At 39.2% G+C, this 26,561-nt stretch overlaps 1 protein-coding gene across 4 annotated transcripts in view; it reads right to left on the bottom strand.

Moving 5' to 3' along the window:
• TMEM117 (transmembrane protein 117) overlaps positions 1–26,561 on the bottom strand; it is a 178,988-nt gene that overhangs the window by 7,009 nt on the left and 145,418 nt on the right. For all 4 annotated transcript variants that reach the window (XM_066183126.1, XM_066183124.1, XM_066183125.1 and 1 more), the window contains exon 7: positions 2,689–2,818. In XM_066183126.1, coding sequence (XP_066039223.1) covers positions 2,689–2,818 — 130 coding nt within the window. The remainder of the gene's footprint in view (positions 1–2,688; positions 2,819–26,561) is intronic.

The following is a 26,561-nucleotide window of genomic DNA, read 5'->3' as shown; positions in this document are numbered from 1 at the left end:
TAATTTGAAAAAACAAAATTGAATAGGGCTGCTTTTATTTGGATCAGTCATCACTGACTAAAACAGACTGTGTAAGAACTAATAAAGAATAAAAATCGCCAGGAAAATGACGGCAAATGTTATTTCATTCATGCTTTCTTTCTCCTTGCTACTTGGGAGAAAATGGTTTCTAGTTTCTAAAAATTAGAGCACAGGTCATAGATTTACAGCCAGGATTTATCTATATAGCCAGTACTAAAAGAAATGTTTTTCAGACCTCAGTGCTCATTTCCTGCTTGTTACTTAGAAGTCCTAGGGTTAAATTTAACATTCTGGATTCCATATATTAAACAGGGCTTAAATAGAGGGGTGTCCCTGTTGTTATCATTGTCCTACCCCCATGTCACCTGCTGCAGTTGCATCCATGTGCATCATTTCAGACTGGATTATATTAATCTTGATTTTATATGTGTGTATATATATATATATATTTAAAACCATTTTTTTTCTTTTATTAGGACCTTGATTTGAGTGCAATATTCAAGTATCTGCACATCCAGTCACTAGAGCTTGAAAACTATCCAACATGATGCTCTAACCTAAGACACGAACTGATGGCAAGAACAGATGGCTCAAGCAAAACTTACCCAAAGGGAGGTTCTTGTGCCACGTGTTATGGCTGTTTATTAGATCTCCTAAAGGGTGGTGTAGCACTGAGATAAAACAGGCACTCAGTATACAGGATACATGATGTGCAGTCAAATGGCTTGATTTGTCTAGCGAATCTAATAAATGGATCTTGTTAATGCTGAGCAGGGAAAAATTTCACTCAGCCTTCATTCATTATTTCATCCTCATTAAAAGAATGCCTTCTCACTAGAAAATCAGAAAGGACTCCAGTCCTCCCTGCAGAAGACTACAACGCATAAATATTGGGGGTTTTTGGTTGGCCTGTTTTCAAACAGCAGAACTGCTAGCGGTTGCGTTTCTGATTACTAATTTATGTTCTTGCTCTTGTTTATTCTTTGATTATCCCTGATTATCATCAATGTCCCAGTCTCCTCTACAATGCAAAACTGTTCTTTGCTCTTCAATTCCTCTTCTATCACCCACTAATTATATGCCAAATTTCTGTATCTGGTGACACAGCCCAACCTACCATGCCTCAGTCTTTTTTCCTGCTCCTCTGTGCATCCATTCCACTATTTTTCCTTATACAATGGAAAAACAGCATGATATCTGGGAACCTTGTGAGACTGAGCCCCTCCAAATTCATTCCCTAGTCTTGAGAAAAAGGAAAAAAAAATCATTTTTCGCTATCCCTGAATTCCTTACCTGTAATTCACATAAAATATCTGATGCTTAAACTCTTTTATTTTCCCTTTACTCCCTTCTCTTTTAGCTAACCTGGGAGAGAAGAATGTGTTCATCATGTACACATCACATCTCCTTTTACCCTACACCTTCTAGTCACTGAGCCATCATTTACTTTATCCTGTTCCATAAATCACTAATGGCTCAAATGGCCTCCCTCAGATATCTACCAGCTCTTCTTTCTCCTTGCTGGCTGGCTGTTCTCTGTCAGCATTCCAGCATGGCACCTACCTTCAATTTAGAAAAGCTTTCTATCCCTCCATCTGTAATTCCTGCTGGCCCATTTGCCTTCCCTCAGTCAATAGCCAACACTATTTTTATCTTCTTTTCTGTTTTTTAATCTCATTTCTGCATTCTCTGCTGAAAACACCTTTTCTGAGGCCTCATTCAGTTTGCCTCAACTCAGTGCTGGTGTCATTCTTTCCTTGACAAATTTTCTTCCCTCAGCTTCAGCTGTCTGCTGAGCTTGTGACTCACCTACTAACTCTTGACCTTATCTTTGTATCCTCTCTGAACGCTCCTTTTGCCCCTGGTCTGCAGGAGCTTCTTTTGGCTTGTCTTTGGTTGCCCTCGTCTACCTGATTTCTGTGTGGCATCATGTGCTGTGACTTTTTATATTAGCAGTTAAAGACTCCTTCCAATTGACACCTGGATCCTTCTGTAATCCATTATTATTCATCTCTTCTCAATGCAGAGAGAGGAGCTATATTGCTTTTGTATAGCTTGAAGGTAAAACCAAAATATTTATCCCTACTTAACCTTCTTTTTTTCATTCCCTGCTGTTAATAAAATACTGATTCGCAATATGCAAGGATCAGGTACCTTTTATCTATATGTATCATCCATTTGAATCACTGCAATTCTATTTTATTTGAGGTTATTTGACTGTCTGCTTCTCATTAGATGACTGATGGAAGTATGGTTATGAGTGGCCTTTGCCAGATGAGAATGACCGAAGTTATGAAAATATATTAGCATAAATCATAGCAAAGGCATCTGAAAGCATAAGAGATTTGAAGATGAAATAACCTGCTAATTTCCCTGAGAGAGTAATTTTAGATAAAAGATGTCTGCAGTTACATTATGTATTACTTATTGTCACAAGATGTTGCTGAAATCCATGAAAAACAGCAAACCTCTCTGATTTGTAAGATACGGGTTCCTCATTTCCTTGAGATGGTTATTTATGAAGAATGTGGATATGGACAGATAAAGAGATAGAAAAAAAAAAGCCTGGGACACACATAAAAATACACATTTAAGACCATGGTAGCACGCATTTATTAAACAGAAGCAGTTCACTGTGTGACTGTCACAACCTGCAAGATTACCTACCTGTTATATGTATGTGGTATTCCTCTTTCAGTATCTTTTGGAAATAAGGTACTTTGAATTGCATGTGTGCTGAGGGCAAGCCTGGAAGATTCACTTCAACATCACCCATAAAATGTGGAAACTCCCAGTCCTGTTAAAAAAGAAAAATAAGAGCCTAAAAGTAAGCTTTCATGATATATTTTGCCTTTAAAATGGCATAAATTAATAAAACAGAAATGCTCTATATTTAAGCCTCCATTACTGGATTTTCTTACTTTAAATTTGACTGACCCATTTGAAATAGAATACCTTATTTATATTAGATATTACAATATAATTTTTATCTCAGCTCCATGTAATTATGTGTATAAAAGTTCACTTCAGAATGACAGTACTGAACCCATCTTACTAGCTGATAGTACAAAACAGGATAAGAATACATATTTAAAACGTGGCAATACTAAGAATACCTATAAAAATACCTATATAAAAACCTTGCTATGCTACTTACTCTTAATAACTTGTAATTTAGCGAACAGTTTACAGGTACAAAATTGGTAAAGAAGGCCTGAGCCTATCAAACACCCACCACATATATCTGTATTTTACTTGTTCAACTTACAGGGTGTTTTCTGGATTTTTCCTTCATACATTTATATAAACAATCACTGCAAGTGCAGGCCCCTTCAGCATAATCTGCCAGAATCAACCCAAGCACAGTTTTCTCTACTGCCATACTTCATCTATGGTAATGTTGGAAATGCGGAAGCTCTTACCTAGCCTTATGCCTATTTTGGTAGCATGTGGTACCCCAGCCGAGGAAGAGCTGCATTTAAAGGAATTTTTCACTTGGATATCTGTACCCACCATCAGTCATTTGAAAATGGATATGATGATAGCATGGCCTGTTAGAGCCCAAACTGAAAGCAGTAGTACTAGAACCACTACGATTACTGCCAGTGTCATTACTCTGCACACTGCAGACTGTTGATGATCTCCTGTTACAAACACACTGCCCCTATTCCCATGCCCACTCTTGGATTTGTATCCAACAAGCTAGTGCATCAAGCACCTGAATTACTAAAAATAAAATAAAGGAATCCAAAATGTGAAGAACTTTGAGTGACTTGTGATTCCTTCACATGAAAACCATTCCAACACGGCCATCTCCCCATGAGAACCACTTCCCTTATTTAATTTTGAGTTTTGTAAGGATCGGAAGTTTCCTTACAGAGTAATATAAAAAAAAATAAATTCAAAGCTAAGAATCATCTACTAAATTGGGAGGAGCTGCTGACTCTCTCAAAGGAAGAGAGGTCCTGCAGAGAGACTTTGGCAAATCAGAGGGCTGGGCGATCACCAACACTATGAAGTTTAACAAAGACAAGTGCCAAATTCTGCACTTGGGATAGGGCAACCCTGGATGTACAGACTGGAGAATCAGATGCTGGAAAGCAGTGCTGCAGAAAGGGAACTGGGAGTCCTGATTGAGGGAAAGATGTATTTGAGTCAGCAGTGCCCTGGCAGCCAGGAGGGCCACCTGTGTCCTGGGGTACATCAGGCACAGCATCACAGCTGGGCAAGGGAGGGGATTGTCCCACTCTGCTCTGCACTGGGGCAGCCTCACCTTGAGTGCTGGGGGCAGTTTGGGGTGCCACAATACTAGAAAGACATAAAGCCATGAGATAGTGTCTAAAGGAGGGCAGTAAAGATGGCAAAAGGCCTTATGGGGAAGCCATCTGAGGAGTGACTGAGGTCACTTAGTCTGTTCAGCCTGCAGAAGAGGAGACTGAGGGGAAGCCTCATTGCAGTCTGCAACTTCCTCATGAGGGGAAGAGGAGGGGCAGGCACTGATCTCTTCACTCTCATGACCAGTGACAGGACCTGAGGGAACGACCTGAAGCTGTATCAGGGGGGGTTCATGTTACACACCTCAGAAGGTTTCTCACCCAGAGGGTCATTGGGCACTGGAACAGGCTCCCCAGGGAAGTGGTCACAGAACCAGCCTGACAGAGTTAAAGAAGTGTTTGGACTATGCTGTCAGGCACATGGTGTGATTCTTGGGGTTGTCCAGTGCAGAGCCAAACGTTGGCCTTCTGTGTCCCTTTCAGCTGAGGATATTCTATGATTACATGATCTCTGAAAGATTAATCACTACATATATAACAACTTCCAAAACTTACTAAGCTCTCCAACATTTTCTACAATGGAAAGGAAATGGAAGAGTTTTACAATCTGGGAATAGCACAGCCTGATCACTAACAGCTGATTTGTGCTAACTGTTTGTGATACTGAGTTAAATGGATTAACAGGAGTGCAAGCGAGGAGAAAATTAGACACCTTTTACCAGGTTCTTAATGTTCACAGCAATGCAAAAAGTGTCAATTTACAGATATAGAAGATAAGAGAAATAAGGGTGCTCTCCTTTTGCTGTATCATTAATGCAATGTATGCACTCCTGGTAATATCTGCCCAGCTGCACAGTCCCTTACCCTGCATCTGTAGACATCCTCTTGCAGCTGGTAGGCATTCAAAATATACCCAGAGATAAAAAATTTATGCATGCACACTTTCAGTTCACAGTTTCTAATATACATCTCTGGACTGGTGTCTCTTGTTATCTTACACATACTCTCACCCAGAATAAACAGGAAGAAATGCATTACATATTTCTGAAAATAAGTAAGTGGAGAACTGTGAACTCTGCATTAGTTGTAAGTAAACATGGATCTATAAATCTGGCCTCCTGCTCCTGCCTTGCCCCAAGGCTCCTACTGTGCCTTTTGCTGATTTACAGATAAAATTCCACCATGCAGAATTTTGTACTGGTCTGTGTCTCTGCATCTGAGTTTTTTATTAAAAAGAGTTTTTTTCTCATCTGAATGATTATTACCTCATAATATCATTTTCGACATATATGCCCAATATAGTATGAGGCACGCCTGAATTGTATCATGACCTTTATTACACTGAAGCCCTGCAATATGGTGTGGCCATAACTAGAGAGATGGGCACAGGCTGGTGCTGGAGACCTCACAGCTATAAACAACTCCCTGGTGCTCAGCTAAAGAAATGCAGATCTGGGCTGGGCAAAAAAATCTTTTAGGGATCACAAGGAGAACAAAGAAAAATCTCCCATAAGACACTATCTGTAAAACCTATCTGTAACGTGGAGCTTCAGAGCAAGGAGGAAACAGCAAGGTCTAAACATGTTATCAAATACAAAAACAGCCCTAAGAAGCTTCTACCATAAGAAAAAGAGACTATCATGATGAAGACCATATCCTTCCCAGCAAAGGACTAAAGATGCCAATGATTAGCCATAAGGCTCCCACTGAACCCCATCAGACTGAAACGGCTCATTCAAGATGCAGGAACAGAGGGAGGGTGAACGAAACATCAGGAAAAGCAATAGAAACTAAGAAGTGTGTGTATAAGCATTTAGAAATTACTACTGCTACTACTACTACTACTACTACTACTGCTACTACTACTACTGAAACTTCTTTCTGCACAAAAGTATTCTTTTCTGCAATCATTAAATCTCAACTAATAAGGGGTTTTGTATTACACTGTTTAAATTTGACACTTAAAATAAAATCTTGGCTTTATACATAAAGGTCCTTCCTCCCCCATAAATAACATTTTGATTGTAACGCCTTTATCAGAATGTTTATACAGTCTGTTAAGAACAGTCCCATGAAATTACAGAAATAAAATATTTTTTAAAGCCACCAAGAAATAATAAAATATATTTGAAAACAATTTTAAGATAAGGAAACTAAAATAATGAGTTAAAATTACTGATTTCCATGAAAGTCACTACAGATGCAGCAGTTAGGAAAATGAAGCTTTAAGTTAGGGATTAACTAGCCTTTGGAGCTTCATTTGACTCACAGCTCTGGTAAGTGTGAGTGTCAACTGTCCACAGAGAGACATCATCACTTGCAGAAACAGAGCTGTACTATTATTACTGTGCCAAAGAAAAGTTGATTATTATTACCTTTTCAGGCTAATGCCAATATCAGGCTGTCAAATCCAAACCCAACAAAGTGGCCATTTTACTAACCAGATTCTAAGAAAATGTTGTCCAAAATCTTTTGAATCTGTTATTTTTTTCTTACTGACAGCCAAAAGACAACTTAATTTCAGCAATATCCAGAAAACCATTTTCCTAAGAAATTCAATATGCCAATTCCACCTTGTTAACAGCTACATGAATAGAGCAAATGTTCAAGACCATAAATCCAAATACTTCCCACTCTGGAACATACCTCAGGCCTGCATCATGCTTCCCTACATGGTAATTTCTCTCAGTGGTCTCTAGTATCAGTCTGTGTTCACCACTGGGACATGAGTGCCATGTGTTATGTTCTTAAAGTTCTCAGCTCATAATTATGCCAAGTTCACTTGATCAGCTTTAGCCCTTATTGTTGAGGTGCCTGTAAGTCTGCCATTTGTGGGATCTCATTAGGAACTGGGCCCAAAATGCCATATTTAGAATGCATTGCAGAATTTGAAAAATAAAGCCGTACAGACAGACTGTTAGCTCATACATGTACCTTTCATACTGCTTGAACAGATCGTTTCTCCTTTAAATCCATCAGCATCAGATTTCTAATATTCATCTGCTTCAGTGGTTCCCAGGCTGGGGGGGATGGGACTGCAGCATGCATCTACTCAGTGTAGGGAGATGAAGCCAACCCAGACCCAGCATGCTTAAATCAGCTGCACAGAGGTCTCTAACCTCAACAGAAACTTTTGTGGCATGTGCAAATCAAATAAGGTTATTGCCTCATTTCACTCTAGTCATTGAGGAAAGGGCAGCCAGAGGATGAATTTAAGACCAGTGAGGGCCTCATCCTGGTGTTGCAATGGGCAGAGAGCACCTCTGATTTCCATCAGCTACCTCATTAAATGCAGAAGCACAGAAAAAACCTGAGGAGATCATGGTATTTTAATCCTCTTCCCTTTGGTGTGAGCTACCCAGGCCAAAAAAATGCACATACTCTCTGCTGCAATGCCAGGTGTTAGTTTAAGACCCTACAGTGCAGCTGGCAGCACCAGCCAGTATCTCTTTAAGTAAAGATATTTTTAGCAATAGTAACTGAGCATCAAAGCCAGACTTTCTGATAAGATCTGGCCATTTTCTGCCATCAACTGAGGAAAATAGAAGGCATTTCCTGGGCAGCCCTGTCTTGACCTCAAGCCAGGACACACAGCTGCCCAGGAGCATATTGGCAATTCCCAGTGTCCTGTCTTGGTGCAGGATTGGCCCTTGGTGTTTTTTGTTGCAGGTTTTGGGCCCCATCCCCAGAGCACAGAGGATGAGAAGCAGGTGCTGGCACGATCAAATCAGGATTATTAGCTGTCTGGAAGGGGATGCTAGCCCTCAGCAAACCACATCCCATGCGTCATGCACACACAACCCCACATGCCTCAGCCAAAAACCTCTTTCCACCCAGGGAAAAATGCCATAGAGAAGATGGGACCATGATTAGAAAACACTAACAACTAATGGTGAACAAATGTGCCACATTTTTATCTCTCTTCCTGTTTGAATGTAGCTCTTGATGTGTTCAGTAAATATGAAATAACACTGAGAATAATATAAACACTGTTCAGATATAATAGGGAAAGAGGAATAATGCACACTGAATATTTCTGCTCTAAGTAGTGATGACATGCTATGTTTAATGCTAAGAGCATATTTGTACTTTAAATGTCTCAAAACAATAAATAAAAACTGGTCAAGAACTGAGAAAATGTATATATGAATGTGTACAAGAAGTTTCAGAAGCTGCCTATAGCATTTTTTATTTATTTATTAAAAACTTTTTGAGGTGAAAACTGTTTTCAGATATCTTTGCATCTTAAAACATGACAGACACAGATGTCATGAGGAAACTTCAGGAGATGCAATGGTTTTGTATTTTTGCAAGTGTTTGAAGTAAGAAACGAACAGCTGGAATTCAGAGACAAAGGTCCTACTCCTCTGTGGTTGTGTCTAACTTCATTGTAGTGCTGCAACTTGCAGTAATGTCTACAGCTGAGATCTCTGCGAGCTGCTAAAATGCAAACATATTAAAATACTTCATTCAAACATAAGTAAGAAAGGAAGTCAGCAGCCATGTCTGGAACTCACTTTTATGCTTGTGAGATCAAACCTACTGCTCACCATCTGACCTTCTGCTCTTTGAAAAACAGAGGAAGAAAGTTTGATAGGCACTGCTTGTTCTAGCCCTTGTTAAACAAAAAATTACATCTACTCTTAATGTTACCACCTGCACACCTGGATGGCTTCAGTGGGGCTACTTAGCTCCCACAGTGTAAGATGACACATGATTCTTTAGAAGACCTCCTCCTTCATGTTGGTACTATCAGTGCTAATCTCTTCATAGTTTTCAAGTCCAGAAAATTTTATTTGATCTGGTCATCTGTTTTTGCTTCACCTGTCTGGATTGCTACTGACAATAACGATAACAAAACCCCATCAGGAACTGTGGCACCGAGTCGCTTATTGAAGACACTGCTTCACCTTTTATTGCTCAATATTGATTAAAGAATTTAAAATATGGAAAAAACCACTGCAGTCATGGAAAACCTGCTTTGGTTGAGATCCAAGTTGCAGAGACAGAAGACTGAAGATAACTCCCAGGATCAGACACAGGTATAGAAAGGATACCCCTGCACTACATCACAATGTAAGGCATGAACATATAGACAATCATGCTGCTCTCTATCATTTTTGTGCTCTTCCCTCCTCAGTCCTGCTTAGCTTCTTCAAACTCCCGGCCCTTCTCTAGAAAGACCACTGCAAATCTTGCTTTTTTCTCTTATTTGAGAAAATGATAATAAGACAGCAATAACTCCCTCTATGAGAGAGCAGCAATGTATGCTTTTTCTTGAATGACCTCTTCCATCCATTAAAAAATCATTGCAGAATCTTTTGGTCTATTATCTATTTCTGCTTATTTAAAGGCAACAATTCCCAGGCCACATAGGACCCAAACAAGACCTTTGCATTCTGCACTCTGCACTCTCTGCACTTTGAATCTACACATTTATGCAACTTGAGTGTAGACAAAGTTGTATATGTCCTCAAAACAATACCATTTTTTACTGAATTGTCTGAATTGGTATTTAGCCTTTCCACAGGAAGCTCAAAGTAATCTCAGTATTTCGGTCCACCTAAAATAAGGAATGCTTGCATTTGACTTCAAGTCCCATATCTACACCTGATTCATGACAGATGGCACCTCCCTCTCTAACCCCTGTGACTATGGCTTGGGTATCGCCATATATTCCTCAGAACCTTGTGGTGCCCTGATACTGCAGATCTGTTTCACATAACATGCCACAGATATGAAGATTCCTTCCAAACCCCACAGCGAAAATTTTTATCAAGGCTCTCATCATCTGCTGTCCAGTTACATTGGCACCTTTCCCTCTGGCCTTCATGGGTGTTGTTCTCCACTGATACAGAAATGCTGCAAAGACCATTCTCCTAGCCTATTTTTTTTTTTTTACCATGACATTCTTCTCTTTCATACAATAAAGTACAGGCCACTTCCTTTCAATCAAATTCTTTAGATATTTCAATACCTTATGTACAGACTGTCTATAGGACAGCTGTTCCTTCAACCAGTCTATAAGTTCAGGCTATAATTTTTTTCTCTATTTAGAGATTTTTCTTTTTCCTGAGCAGTTCTCTATCAGATGAAGAGCTTTATCCTGTCTCATTCTTCTTTAGAATTCTCTTTTGTGTTACAAAACCTTAGGATGTCATGATTTAGCTATCCTGGCTTACCTGTCATCCTGATCAATAAAGTTGCTGTTGCTCGTACCCACCTGTCTAACTGGTTATAACTCTAATTAGTGCTAATTTTCTTTAGCAATTAAATTCTCTAGGACTGGAGTTGTATTCTGGCTGTCTTTAAGCATCCTCTAGCACAACACTGCTCTGGTCCTTAGTGATCATTGCTGGTTTCTTGATAGGACAAATACTGCTAGTAGTGTGAAGAGTGAATGGCTATCCATTAATTTTCTTACTTTAGGAACAAATTCTGTTTGAAAGCAAGCCAGTGCACAGCAAAGGACAGACACTAGAAGGTCTCAAATCTTGAGATGTGCAGTGAACAGGAACAGCAGTGGTCCCCATTTCCTGCTGAGGGCAAGGATTGTTCTGTTCTACAGCTACCCTTTCAGTTTTAAGTAATTATTAGTGTCAAACAGGAGCAAGGTGAAACCCCTTTATCAGCGCCTGAGGAGTGGCAGGCCACACTAAGCACAGCCTCTGTGCACTTACTCCCAGGATGTCCTAGGAGCAAGTCCACCAGTTTTTCTATCAAGTAAATGTGAGGTCTCATACATCCAAGATGACACCCGGAGGTTCCTCTCTTGTAAATCACTCTCACCTGTTGAATAGCTATTCACAACTGCTGACAATGCTGAGTAAAAAAAAGATACTCAAAAGTAAATGTTCCTTGGTTTTCTTTCAGTGTCTCCATTTTCTGTAAGCTTTTACTCACTTACTGTCTCACTCATGTCTGACCTCAACTGAGTTTATTAGGTATCGGATAATCCATCTGGATGAGAAATACCAATGAAAACTTTTCCAGTTAATTCTTGAGTCTGTTAAGTTGCTAAACAAAGCGTTAATGTTACAATATTGTGTATCTGTAAAAGACAAAGAAATCAGCTCCAGTATAGCAACTGTGTCTTGTTCTCTACTTGAAACTTCCCTAAACCACCAGCCAATTGTAATGGTTTTTCTAACTACCTCAGTGACACACTTTATGAAAGCCATTTCTGTGGCGAATAGGAGAAATGAACATTCACTAATAATACACAATACTTATATTTACACGTTTACTGAGACTACATCCTACTGTCAAAGGAAATCATGACAGATGAATCAATCTTTCTGGTACCCTAGAAAATGAAATATATGACTATGATGTGAAGAATAAAAATAAATTTTAAATATGTTGCTGTATAATCATCTTCAACAATATCAGAACATTGCAGAAGTACATGCAATGAAACACATACCACTGCATTGTAGGAAATATACCCACACTGCAGCTGAACAGTAAAACGGTATCTGGGGCATTTCAGGATTTGTAAATACTGCTAATGCCATTTATACCTACTTGAGAACAGCAAGCTCTATTTAGGGTTCTTAAGTAATTTTACACTAAGAAAACTGTCTCTAGCTAACTTCAGCTGTATTAAAATGTATATTGTTCCTTCTCTTTCCAAATATCCACATACATGAATTTCCTTGTTGCCTGATATTTAAATTTTAATGATGTTTTTCAGAGTCACGTAAACCTGAGAAGAGAAATTTGCTGTAAAATAACTGAGCAGGTATTTCCTTGCTATAAGCTTGGCAACACAATAAAAATGGTGTTATAAAAATAGAGCATCTGGAGCAAGAGGATTACTGTGTGTTTTTCACTGTAGGTGGAAAGTAAATCATCTGCATCAATGTTAGAAATGGATGACTGAGGAGCCACTCTGTTCTCGACAAAATTCCTTCAGATTGTATGTTCTCTGAAGAGTTTTACCACCACCCGTTCCGAGTTCCCAAAATTTGTGTCTGGTTCCAAAGAAAACTATAAATTGTCCTTGGGTATTAAATGGGATCTGAAGTGTTAGATTTGGACCAATGGTCTCAGTTTGAAACATTCATGCAACTTGTTTTAGTTCGGCTATAACTAAACAAAATAGCATGTGCAGGATTCAGCCTGCCACAATTAAGGTAGTGAAACAGTAATATTAAATTTCCACTGGAAAAAACCCCAGTATTACATGCTGCATTTGACTGATATTGAAAAAATAATAGAGATGAAGGGGACATAAAGTAAAAACACTGAATGCATCTGGAACACAGAGAGAAATGTCTCATGAATTTAAATGTGGGGTTTGCAAACAAGCCAATGTGAATTCCCTTTTCCTTAAAAAATGGTAATAACTTTTTCCAAAATTATTTTCCTCTTCATAACTTGTGCTAATTAATTTATCAGTTCTAATATATAAGGAAAGATAAAGGAAACTGTGTGTAAATGTTGTAAGAAGAAATGCTGACTGCAAAACATTGATATCTGCACTTAATTTTTGTTTCAGAGACAAGAGTAATATAGAAAACACTTGGTCTTCCCAGCTCCCTCTGTTTGTTGTTTTTTTTTTTTAAGTTTAAATGTTTTCTGTGACCTGAGTTTTAACCTGCAAGCAGGATCCATAGCAGCAGCATACTGTTTGCAAACAGAACCTCATTTCCTGAAGGCAACTTATCCCATTCCTGAGTCCCATCTCTGTGCTACCCCTCTACCTACAGTTTTATCCTCAAAAGCTGTGGTGTGGCCATTAGGCACATTTGTTCCAGGAGCTGAGAAAAATAAGAAAACTATAAGTCTCACTATGTAAGTACAAATCTAGTAGTTTTATTATTATTGGTAAATAAGAGTGTGTAATGTAAATAAAAAACTAGTGTGCTGCTGGGATTACTATACTGTATCTTCCATTGAGTGCACAGCATTACATTAGTCATTCACCACAGTTCAGTGATATGACATATCCTCTCATTAGAGAGAGTGTATGTCACTTAATAGTTGCAGAATTATTTGCTTAAGCTCTCTCTTTCCTATCTGCCCTCCCCTCTCCAAAAATCCATTCATTTTCTTATCCTTTGAGGAAGTGATGCTAGTACTCTATGTTATACATACATAAATTACACCCCTTAGAGAATGAACAATACCATAACCCAAAAGGATAGTCTTCAATGTGAATAAAAATTAGGGAAGATAACTCTTTTCTACAGCTTCCTATATGATGCCCAATGCAAAACTCACTTCCTGAGCATAAGAGAGGAAAAATGCAATTTCAGCTTTTCACACTAGAGCAATATATCTGTCTTTGCCAAGCACATGCAGAAAACATGAACTTCATCCTAAAAGGTTTTCAGTGTTTAGAAACCTCTTGGGAGAGCTTGTCAAAAACACAGTCAACCAAGTTCTAATTGCACAAACTCACCCTGGTCTTGGCAAACACAACTGCTTGGTCTGAATTTCAAAACTGTTCCCATCAAAATCCTTGAGAGCAGAGAGAGTGTTATTAAGGTGTCTTTTCGAATCTCAAAGACAAAATCAAAGGCTGGTGGCATGCAATGAATTGAAGTGCTCTCCTAGTGAGATTTGAATCTAAATATAGCAACTATGCTGACCATAAGGTAAGCCAGAATTAAAATTTAAAAAATAATAATAAAAAAAAGACAGATGAAACAGGGTGAGACAGGCTCAAAAGATTTGGAAATCCAGTGTAGATAAGAAACCATATATGCAGCTCTTGGCAGAAGCTTATCCAAACTAACAGACACTTCTGAAGGTTGTCCTCGTGCAACCCTTCTATTTAGTATTCACTCTTGATCTGCAATAAACTCCTTTCCCCACCCCTTGCTGTTGATGCTACATTTGGAAGACAACTTGCTAATTTCCATTCAGAGAAAATTTTCTTTGAGGAAAATCTTAAGTGCCCCATGAGGCACTCTTTTTGGAGGAGAAGATGGTCTCTTACATTGTCTCTTGTTTCAGAAATTTTGCTCTTTCATCTGCCCATATAACCCTGTATATCTAATCTTTGCCACAAAGAGTAACACTTAAATTCTTTTCCCTTTACTGTCTTTTCTCCCACAACTTCTTCCGTTGTGGAACATCCACAAGTGATAGACTTAATTCATAAATACATATTTTTAATTGTAGAAACTTTCCTGACAAAAATTTTGGGAAATGACACTTCGCCTGTTCTCAGAGACACAGTTATGAGGGGAGTAAACAGGCACAAGATCTTGCCTGCAGATAAGCGCATGACTTCCAGACTTCCAAACTCCAAAACTTTTAATTACTGCCATCAATGAATCAGGGGAGCAACATTACAGCAGCTGAGTGATTATTCTGTCAGTCTGATTAATAGACCAGGCGGAGTTTTAAAGCAAGTTTCTGCATGTGTATACGCATGCAGACAAGAGATAGATGTGTTTTTGGGGGGGGAGTTCCAGTTTGACTAGTCAAAACCATATAGTGGACACAGTTACTGAAACTTTATGAACAGGAAAGTATAGAATTCTAGCACTATTTTCAACAGTTTAAAGAAATGCTAAATCAATTTTCTCATCAGAGGAGCTGTTTTAGAACAATTCACCAAGTCAAGATAATGAATGAGCTGTTCTTTCAGAGCATTCCTCAAGGAGGAATTATCCCAAATGATATGGTTACTTAAGATGAACATTTATAAAGGGACAGTCATTAAGCGAATTATATATTTTACATAATTTATTTCAACTTTCAGTTTATAGCAGCACTTTTATCTTTCATTCAGTGATAAAAAGGCATAAATTATAATTCTCCTAACATGTCTATAGAACAAATGTCTGCTACTGAAGTTGCTGTGCTCATTCAAACACATAATTATTCATCAGAGGGTCCTGGGCGATCTACATTTACCAAAATAATGAATAGATAGAAACTGCACACTTAAATGTAGCAGTTTAGGTACCTGAGAAATGCACTACAAAACATATTTAGGGATGTGCTGGTCTGAAGCAGTGCTACCTGTCATGTGTTGACTTGGGTGGGTACTTCTGCTGTTAATCATGTAATTATTATGTTCATAATTATTATTATGAACAATAGGCTTGCTGCCATGTTTTTAAAAGAAAACAGAGACCATTGCTTTGATGTCTCCTCAGACACATTACATTTTTCCTGAGGTTTATCCAGTTTGCATGTACAAAGCATGGCTTCAAGATATGCAAGTATGAAAGAAGTATGAGCAAATCAGATAATAACAAGTATTACTGCAATTTCAAAGAATCGATAATAAGTTGGAGGGTTACAATGCAGGGAAAAAATTTAGAATGACACGACAGGTTATTATTACAGGAATGTACCATTTAGAAATTAAAAACTACTGGAAAATTTGTCTTCATCAGCATGCCTGACAGCAGAGGTTGGCCAAATGGTCTGATCTGTCCAAAATGCAACTTCACTGCATTCTGCAAGCAAAAGATTCAAAAGTCGAGTTACTAATAAAACAACGAATCTCATGTACTATAGCGAAGACCCTGTGAGACCTTGCAGATGCTGAAAAGAGCTGAAAGCTCCAGCTCATAGCCTTTCTACTTCAAATCTCATTCACAAATGACAGAATTCTCTGATCTAGGCTACAAAAAACACTGACCTGAAAAGATTTTTTAAAATTTTTTTGCTCAAGTGAGCCATAGATTAGAAGCTCCTATAGGAAGATAGCACAGGGGGATACATAATGTTCAAGGACACAAAATTCATTTTAACATTTCCCTGTCTTGTAGTCTTGACCCATATAAAGACTGATCAAAGTATTGAGTACTCTTTAACAGTCACTTAGAATGACCAAGCATTTTGTTAGAAACTCAAAATAAGAACCAATATTAGTATTTAAATGTTCCTTCCTAAAATATTAATAAAATTTTTAGCCTATCATTTCCAATTCTCTTCTGAGTTTTCCTGCAGTCATCTGACAAACGTTTTGCTTTAAATGCTGAGTCAAAGTTTAAGGAAAATATCTCTCATTTAACTCTTGTAGCAACCATTTAAGAAACAAGCAGTACTATTTCCTTCTGATAAACTTACTATTTAAGTCTACATTGCCTCATGCCTAATTCTAATACTTAATTGTTTCCTATGAACTCATACTAGATACATGGAAATCCTTTTTCTAATAAAGAGTGAAACCCCATGAAACACACTGTTTGACAGAAAAGAGGGTTATTAGAGGCTTGCTACTTAATTGGCACTAATGACAACATTCTATTTCCCTGAAAAACACTGAGAGCATTCACAAATTTCCATGATATAAGGGCAATTACCAATAATATAACTGATGTCTACATTTATCTTTTTATGAGTATGATTCTGCACAATGATTTCTACCATTATATGTTATCTTTTTGGAGCTAAATCACTAAAGAAAATTAAGTGCATGTTCTCATTCTAACTTCAATGTTACAGAAATCTATGACTTAGCCACAAAAAACACAGTAATAATTTCATTGAATTTTCTTAAACAACCTGAAGGCCCATCTAGCCTCTGTGGTTCTGCGTGTTGCTACAGAGACACAGTTATTTTATCCCCAATGGAACTTAAAGTTTAGCTATAGTTTTTTAAGATCCTCATCACTTTTCTGAATTTCCAGTACCAGTCTGTGTCTTGTAAACCAAGAATACCATTAACTGATATAGTAGACAAAATGCATTTGCTGGATAATACTGTCCTGACAGATTGCCTCTCACTGTCCCAGTGAGCAGTACTCTCTGAAGTGCTCTTTGCAGAACTAACATCACAACTGTATTGGGACACAGTGCAGAAATTCATTTACCAGATCTGTACGGGGAACAAAAACTTAATTTTCCTTTTTTTTTTGGCTGTTCAAAGTTGCTTAAACCTACAAGCACTATGTAAAGGAAAAGCAAGATTTTCATGGCTAGAAAAATGAATACAAAAATTGAGATGAGAAAAGTTGCATGGATGTGGCTACATAACAACTCCACTCAGACTCTGAGCACCACCAGTATGAACTAGGCATTTTGTCTGCAAATCAACACAGTTATGTCAAGTTGGAGCCACTGTCTCAGTGAAGGCAAAAAATCGAGCCAGGATGCCAGAGTACAGTCCTGTAGGGCTGGGAAAATTCTTTCCTCTGTTGATCTGAAATTCAGCAGGTCAAGGGAGCAGAGGATATTCTTCCTTCCAGACCCCTCCCACAGAGCAACAGAGTGAGAAAAATCAGTCCTTAGTGTAGTTTTTAAAAGCAGCAGAAAGAAAGGCAGGAAGATCCTTGCCATGTGAAAAGAGAGCGTTTTTGGGTTCATTTTGCTATAAAAAAGGGCACTAGAGGAATTCATACACAACTACCAGCATGGCAGGTGCCATGCAGAGCAGGCAGAAATCACAGTGCTGCTGCTTATCATGCAAGTGGGCTTGTGCACATACTGATCTCATTTGCTTATAACTTTTCCAAATATAACTGCTTGGGCTGACACAACCCATGTCTGGTGTGTGCCTCAGGCTCTTTTTTCTATTTGGTTCTGTGTTTCTGGTTTAGGGTTTTGACATTTACAACCGGCACCATTTAATCACTTCTGAGAGAGAGAAAAAACAGAAAATAGGTTGCTTTTCTCTATAGAGAAATCTCAAGTGGACAAATAGAGTTTAGCAGGGGAGTAACTTTGTGTCAGAGATGTGCCTCTTGCTTCCCTGTAACTACCTGCCCCAAACTGAAAAACTTCAAGGTATCTTTGAAAAGTCAATAATTTTCATACTTACAAAAATCTAGCTAAAGGTTCAGAAACAACCATCTTCCCAAACTGTGCATCACTCAGCATGCCAAAATGTCCCTCAGCTCCTAGAGCATCAGGCTCTAGTGAAACTGCCAATCTCAGAAGAGAGCCAGAGCATTCTCCATCTCCTCTTTGCCTCCACCCCCATTTTTTGCTGCTGCTGCTGCTGGCAGGACTCTGAGCTGCTCTCAAACAGGCACTGAGCTGGCCCTGCACAGTAGCAAAGGGACAGAGCGCCAGCTTTCCTCTAATTACTAATCCCAAGTGTACTCCGTGTACAGCTGGAGGTAGTCAAGTACAGCTTGAGCTAGGCATCTGGACCTGAGAGAAGATGGAGGCAGAAGAGCACTTGGCTCTGGGTCCGAGACTGAGCCTAGCAGAGATTACTTTTTAAAATTAATTTTAATGTTTTGGTCTTTTTCTTTTTATTTTGCACATAGCACAACATAGCAGTATGTTGAATCAAAGTAAAGGTATTTATACCTTTTTGAAGCTGCCATTGCCAGAGCAAAACTATATATTATATGCACTTGAACAGGTTGCCCAGGGAAATGATTAAGTCCCCATCCCTGGACATATGTAAAAGACATTTAGATGTGATGTTAAGGGACAAGGTTCAGTGGTGGACTTGGCTGTGTTAGATTAATAATTTGATCTTAAGGATCTTATTCTACCTAAATTATTCTATGATAAACTCTGTCCTCCTCCCTCCCTACCAGCCCTCTCTAAGAGGCTGAGCAGAAGGCTTGGCATATCTACGTGCAGCCACACAGCCTGGGCCATGCTGTGAAAGGGAATACCCACAGAGACACAAAGGTTTGATAGGAAAATTGGAACAGACTACACAAAAGAAGTGGGAAGAGGGGAGGGACTTGAAACAGCGCAAGAGAGTAGGGCTGAGAGCAGGAGGTTGGGACTGGCTGGTTAAGCAAAAAGGGACTGAATTAGGGAGAGGGGAAAGGGAGACAAGGAGTGATTCTGGTTTGAACAGTAGCTGCAGGGTAGATGAGTACGGTTTGCTAAATATGGAGCCTAGAAATGAGAGACATGACGACTGAAAGCTGGAATTGGATATAAATAATGGGATATCTCACAGAACCAGACATGAGGAGGACCCAGGATGAGGGCAAAAGGAGACACAGAGAGGATTTGGAAGTGACAGGAAGGAAAAAGCCACAGTTGGGGATGTGATCAGAAGGTGTCAGTAACCCACTGGCTCTGGAGTTTGGACTGGTCACCACTATTACCACTCTCTGCTGTTAACATGCAGATATGAAGACCAGAGGCAAAGTATGCTTCTCTTTTTTCTTATGAACTGTCTCATTGGAAGAAAAAGCACACACTGCAATGAGTAGTTGCTCATACAGCAAACATCCCTGCAGGGGAGTAAGAGTCCCAGTACCCTGATAAGACACATTGGATCAATATGGCAGGCTTCTGATTTAGAGATTGCTACCTTTTTGTAAAAAAAATATTAGATTTATGCACACAGAAAAGTCCTGCATTAATGCATCTGCCTGAATACTTCACTGGTGAAGACTCAAGAACTAGATGTCAGGCTAAGGTTAAGGCATGGTACAATCCTTTCTTAGTTACTAGATCACACAGAGTTTGTTCCAGAAGACACAACCTTTTTTATTAAAGAGTTTCTAACTTATGACTGTGAGATAGAAATATATAGTGACAGAGACCCCTGTAGTCCTCCTGCACTCTGCATCTGCTGCACAAGCTGGAAAGTGTGTGGGAAGAGGGGTGTAAATGCAAGAGACAGCAGCAGATGTGAAAACATTTGCCTCCTGTTACAGAAGTCATTGCTGCTAGGAGAAACTGAATTTGACCAGTTCTGCTATGACACATCTCCCAACCAACTCTGGTATGAGACATCTGAGATAATAAGTGAATTTCTAGAACCAAACTATTTTTTCCCCTGTGGGATTACTTCCCCACTCTACCTACGCTTAGATTTGTACAAGTGACAAGTCCCCATGGCTGGTATTGAAACTAATGAGAGCTGGACCTGAATATATCACCACTGGGAGGAGGAAGAATTGACTAAATATTCATGGGGAGAACAAAAGTCCTGTACTGCATAGCACTGTCCAGATAAGACTGCACTGTACTCCTTTAAGATCAGCATAAAAAAGTAACGGACTCCAGACTTTTTATGGAGCTAGATATATGACACAATTATAGGCATCATTCAAAGCAAGCAAAGAAACTGCTTTTAAAATCATTTGAATGCTACAAGAGAAATAGGGATGTCAGCATAATAATATATAGGATTACATCAAGTAAATATGTGACTCTGTCTGTTACTAATGAAATAATATGCTAGACCCTCCTCCCTCAATTAGGTAACTACTCAGATATGAGATGGGTAATAATGTGTCCTCATAAAAATGTCCTCAGACATCTCAAATTAGGGGCCCTTTGATTTTAATTTTTTTGTGCTTCAGTATAAAATGTGGACAATAATGGACAATAATACTCCTGTTGTGAAGGCTATTATGAAGATAAATACATTAATGCTTGAGAAGCCCTTAGGAAATACAGCGATGAGTGTCACAAAAAAAGTCGACAAGGAAATGAATGATTTCATCTTCATATCAAGGTTCCAATCATGTGCAGTAAGTAAGGCCTGGGGCCACAGGCTGCACAGAAAAGGTAAACCAAAATATCGAATAGCTTCTCATTAAGTGAACACCATTCATCCAGTGCAGCAAGTGAAACAGAGATCCTGTGGAAAAGTGGAATGTGAATAGATAATTAAAGATTGTATCATAATGCAAGCAGAAAATAGGGGTGAAAAGTTCATACTGGTGACTTAATTCTGACATCTCCTAATTCCTGAATGCATGATTCTGCAGCTTCAGTGGTGTTGTCACATTTTTAGCACCATTTTTTATGTGTCACTGTATTTGTGTTGCTTAAATTATCATCTGCTCATTTCTGATATTAGGGTTGTTTGTATGATGCTTTTCTTTCTCTAATCCCCTGTATTTAGAACACATTGTCCAGATACGAAAATCTTTGCAGCCTGACCTTGAGGAACAGTAAGAGTTTGTGAAATTTAGATTAGTGCAGTAATTGTTTGGCCCAGATGCCAGAAACATCCCCAAGGGTATTTAACATTCATTCAGAAGATGTAGCTACTGCTTTTCAGCTTAAGGTCAGGACGAAAGCACAACTTACAGCCAAAAGAACATGCTGCAGTTCTCGTCTGGGAGGTGGCAGTTGCAGGTGGCTGGGGCACCACCAAGCAGCTGCCTTCAGAAATGTCACCCAGCACAGTCTGGGAAGTCTGGGTAGCTTTCTCCAACATACAGTCTGCAAAACCCAGGCCAAACCGAGACCATAAAAATGTACACTCACACTCCCGACATGGAACAACAATCTTTTTGGTTTCTTCTAACTCCAGCTGTCTGATAAAGCAGATCACTTAATCACTTCTTTTCTGCCACCTACTCCTTAATAGATTGTGTGCTATACATGGGATCAGTGCTGCTGTTGAGAATTATTTGTTTCTCCACTTTGGGCACACAGTTCTGAAGTGGAATGAAATTTCATTATAGACCAAATGTGTGCTACACATTGTATATAGTCAAGCCCAAAAACCACCTGAGCGAAACTAAAAGTAAAGAGCCATCCAAGAAGGATTATGGGATTATATCCTTAAATCCATAGTGAGATACATTAGAAAGTGATGTACACTGTTTTTTCATTTTCATCTACAGGCAGTAGAATGGATTACCTAGCCACGAATTTCCATCATTTAATTCCTTGTGTGGTACGTGATGCGGGAAACAACATCACAGCAAAGCTCAGTGAGAACTGCTGGAGAGTGAAATTCAAGCTGGGTTTATATGAAAGGAAGAGCTTCAATGTCTCTCTTGAAAGATGAAATAAAATCACAGACAAAATGACCATTACCAGCCAGAACAACTACAGTGCAGTCTTCTGACTGACTGTAACACTAAATTAATGCTAGCAGGGGTGCAAGCCATGAATTCACTGAGAAGTGCAGTGCTCCAGAGGCTTCTACGATTCTTGAAAAAGAGATGGAAACAGACTTGGCCAGGACAGAATAAAAGCTTCTTGAAGGTGATAGCCAAAAAGCAGCAGCCAGAAAAGCAGCCCTGCCAGGGCTGGGTTACTGAAACCATGAGTTTCCCGAGACAGGGGCACCACCACCAGCAACTGAATTTGTTCTGTGCCTCCCTCTGTGCCTCTGGTGCACCTTACAGTGCAGTTGGATGGAGAGAGACCATTTCAGGGGATTAAGTCAATTTCAAGTCTTTCTCTATGCTGATGTACTACCCTGCACAGCAGGACTATCCTGCTACCACCATGATCTTTATGCAGAGACAGGGAGCTGCTTGCAAATGTCTGCTATGAGCTGGAGGCGGCCAGGCTTGGAGCTGCAGCCATGAGTGCTGGGCCTGGGCCTCTTTCTCCATTACGGCCTCATAAGTGCTTCAAACCACTCCCAGCATTGGGCTGCCTTAAGACACCTGCTGCCTTCCCCAGAGCCAGTCCTGAAAGAAGCTCCTTAATTCAGCTATTTTCATCCAGGGAGAAATGGATTCCATGCCTGCTGTGACTGACTTCAGAGGTTCTGACAGCTCCACCTTGCATTGGATAGTCCCCTCCATGCCTGCGGCTGCCCTCTCTGCTAATGAAGTGGGAGATGAAAGCACATGGTACCATCACACACTACCCCAGGCTGTGTCATTCTGGCATTAGAGGTACCAAGACAAGTTCAGCATCACTGGCTACAGCAGCAATCAAACAAGTGTTGGGGAGAGTGAGGTGAAAACTACAGCTCTTTCCCCGTTTCATCAACATCACTTTTGTCTCTGCTTGAACCATTTCAACAAGAGTGATGTGTTGATATGCCTACAGCACCCATTGGCTCAGGCATTAAGGAATCTTAATGAAAAATTATATTGCAAATACTATCTGGGTACTAGGAAGAGATAAAGAGAGGTTAATTATTTCGGGACCAGCCAAGGCATACTACAGTCCAAAGTCAGCTGCAGGATACTACTGAGACTATTTGGGAGACTCTATAGGCATGTTGATTTAGTTGTTTTGCAGCTCCAGTGGAAACCACAGAAATTACACTGTGTTATGGAGTGCTGGTGCCCAATCTATCTGTCAGACCTGGTGTTATTCTGGAGAATCTCCTTTCCCTAGAAAGCATTACACAACAGAGAAGCAAACATGGTCAGATTCCAGAAGAAGGAAATTCTAGCTTCTGACCTGTAGGAAACTAGAAACCTGGTTGACTGAAGGTCACACTTACATGACACCTATGACCCACAGGGACATGATGCCAAACACAGTATAGCTGAGTAATTAAATGGTAGTTGAAACTCAGAAACCATCACAACCTATAACATCAAATCACTTAAAGCACTAGGGAATACATATGAAAATGAATATACATATGAAAATGTATATTTTCATATATATATGAAAAATATGTATTTCTCTTCTATACATGCAAAAATGAATTATTTATTGATGGGCTCAGTAAAGTCTGGATTCTAACAGATGCAAAAATATCTAGTGTATTTGATATCTCAAGACACTCAGTGATTAAATATGTCTGTTTTGTTATACAAATAAAAACAGCAGCTTTACAGGCTTCAAACTTTTTGAGGAAGTATAAACATTTGCCGTTCAATCAGCTTTGCAGAAATAACTCAGCTAGACTAACAATATCAAGCGTATTCTTGCTTCTTTTCCCCTCCAGATTAAGAGCAACCAAGCTGGTCTTGCTCCCTCTTTTTACTTGATCTCAGTATTATTGATAAGTGAATCTGTATGCTCTGTACAACCTGCCTGTAAGTCTTGCATGTTCAATATGTCATGTAGCTAAATGTAAGATATGGATGGGCATAAAACTTGCCACCAAGGCAGTGCTCTCTCTAATGATGGCAAACTGAGGTTTATCTTTCTCCTTTTACTGCACTGCTTGCTTTTAAAAATTGCAAGCAATTCTATCACTTAGAAAGCAGCTGAACCTGTTCTGTCTCATCTCAGATTTTTCATTTTCAGATAAAAACCTGTGTAACACTCGTAACAAAGCAGGTTTCTACAGTCATAGAAATACATTCCAGAGCATTGCTGTGGAGAGTTGAAATTATCAGAATGTCACCATTACTGTTGTATCAACATAAATCACTCCAATACACTCTTAAGCAATGCAACATTTCTTACACATACACCCAGCTATAAAAAAGCCTATCACTGATTACAGCAGAATCTATTAAAAGGCTCTCTTTGCTATTAAAGATGAAAATAGTCCTGTGAAAGACTTGCAAACAGTTCCCAGACTCTCTTGTTCCTGTAAGTGCATGTCTTCCTGTGAATTTGGGCTGAAGATACTGGTTTCCAAGGGCAGCATGTGAAAATCCTGGGTCTACTTTTAGACAACTGCTTTGTTATTTCAGGCAAATACCTGCACTGCCAAAGAAGAGCCTTGGTGTCACATGTATGGCATATACCCATCGTCAGGGTAAAAGGGAATGACTGTGACAAATGGGAAGCTTTCTCAGCTAATTCATTTTGTGTGTAGTCATCTCAGAGCCAAGAGGCTCCAGCTGGGACTGGTGCCTGATTACACTGGAAGCTGTACCAAGTCAGACAGCCTCCTTCACTGAGCACCTTGGGGGCTTAAGCAGAACAATCACACAACTAGTGAAAGAAAAGATCTACAGTTGTTCCTCTTCTGCAAATGAGGAACTAAGTGACAGAGCTAAAAAAAGTCTCAGCCCTCAGCCAGTATAAATTGGCACAGAGGATTCAGGTCAGCACAAACACACCAAGTTACAGCAGCTGAAGAAAACACTGGAGTTGAACTTATAATGCCTGAGATAAATATAATGCTTCCGAGCAAGATTTAACGATCTGCAATCAGTATAAAGGATGAAATGTATTTAAAAATAATGTATTTCACATGTCTTGTTCAATAAAATCCACAGCATAAAATAATGGTGCCAGTTATCAAACTAGACAAGCACAGAATGGTAACACTGCAAGAAAAACCAGACAGCTTGTTAAAATGGTGAGGTATATAATGTAGGGACAGGCAATAAGGGACAAAATACACCCACCTTTTCTGAGCAGAAAATTATTTTATAGTAATTATAAAGTAACTGAAAGATTTGAAGAAGAAAACTGTACTTTATAGTGGGGACTGGCAAGGGGACAAAAAAATGTTTCAAGGATTTTTAGAAGGAATTTATAAATCTCACTAGATCTTGAAATTATTTCAGCAGAAACTTCTGTGTTTTAATTACACAGATCAATTTTTTTTCCCCTCATCACACTTTTGCATAAATAGTACCTACATTTTCATTAAACTTAAAGTGTTTTCCTTTAAAATAAAACCATTGGATTACCAATGTTTTATTTCATTCTCTGACCTGTAAGTGTAATTCATTTGCGTTCTTTTTGCCTTGTCCTCAGAAAACAACGAAGTGCAGGCTCCATGCCCTGGTTACTCAGAGCCTCACTTCCCTGCCACGAGATGGGACATTTCACTCAGTAGGACACTCCATTTCTGTGTGCTTGCTCCTGAGCTGGCCATTTCTGGGAACACACCAACTTGTCCCTCTTAGTACACAATAACTCAGTCCCTTGTTACCAGTCACAGAGAGATGATACAGGAAAATTGAGAGAAAACAGATGCCTGATAGATGAAAGTGGAAGTCAGGACAGCTACTATTCTGTGTTCAAAATTGAAAGGAGAAAGACTTGATATCATTCAAAGCAGTGACTCTCAGGGTAAAAAAAAACCAGCATTTTGGGACTGAGGAATTCAGTGCAGCTAAAAATCCATAAGTAGCAGCTGTAGAGGCAGATTGAAGAAAAGAAATCTAGGATAGACAAGAAAGATCCAAATCTGACCCACTACAAAGAGATGCCATGGTGCATGAGAAACATTATAAATTTTTTGGTTGAATGGTATTTAGGAATATACTCAGGTATGTCATTTGAATTTCATAGTAAGTACAAATAAAGTGAAGCTGTAGATCAAGACTGTTCCTTTCCAGTCCTTTAATTCATTTATATTTTCAGGATTATTCTTGAATGTTTTACATCAGTACTGATAAGGAACATTTCCACAATTCAGAGATAAATGAGGATGTAGGCAGGACAAAAGAAGAGGGTCTTTACTGTGTGAGAGACTGCAAGAAGGAAAATCTATTACTTGCTACAGAAAGGTTTCTCCCAAAGTCACCTCACTTGAACCTGTCCCTTCTTCTTCAGAGATCTGCAGATCACGGGAGATACACTTCAACAGAGCCAGCCCTCACAGCAGGATTCTTTGGCAAACATTGCATAATTAGCTGAGTACAAGTGTGTGTTCAAAATGGTTATCCATTTTTGTAATGCTGTTTGACAGGCGTGTCTAAAATCTGCTAGGAAAAGCAATATACTCTGAGTGGAATGAAACATAATTCTGACAAAAGTAGTCCAGGGTATATGGCTCCTTCCTGTAAAACC

The sequence above is a fragment of the Chamaea fasciata genome, unplaced genomic scaffold, assembly GCF_029207755.1.
Source record: "Chamaea fasciata isolate MVZ Bird 193981 ecotype frontalis unplaced genomic scaffold, bChaFas1.0.hap1 SCAF_5, whole genome shotgun sequence".
NCBI classification, from domain to species: domain Eukaryota; kingdom Metazoa; phylum Chordata; class Aves; order Passeriformes; family Sylviidae; genus Chamaea; species Chamaea fasciata.
This window is presented reverse-complemented; position numbering and strand designations above follow the sequence as displayed.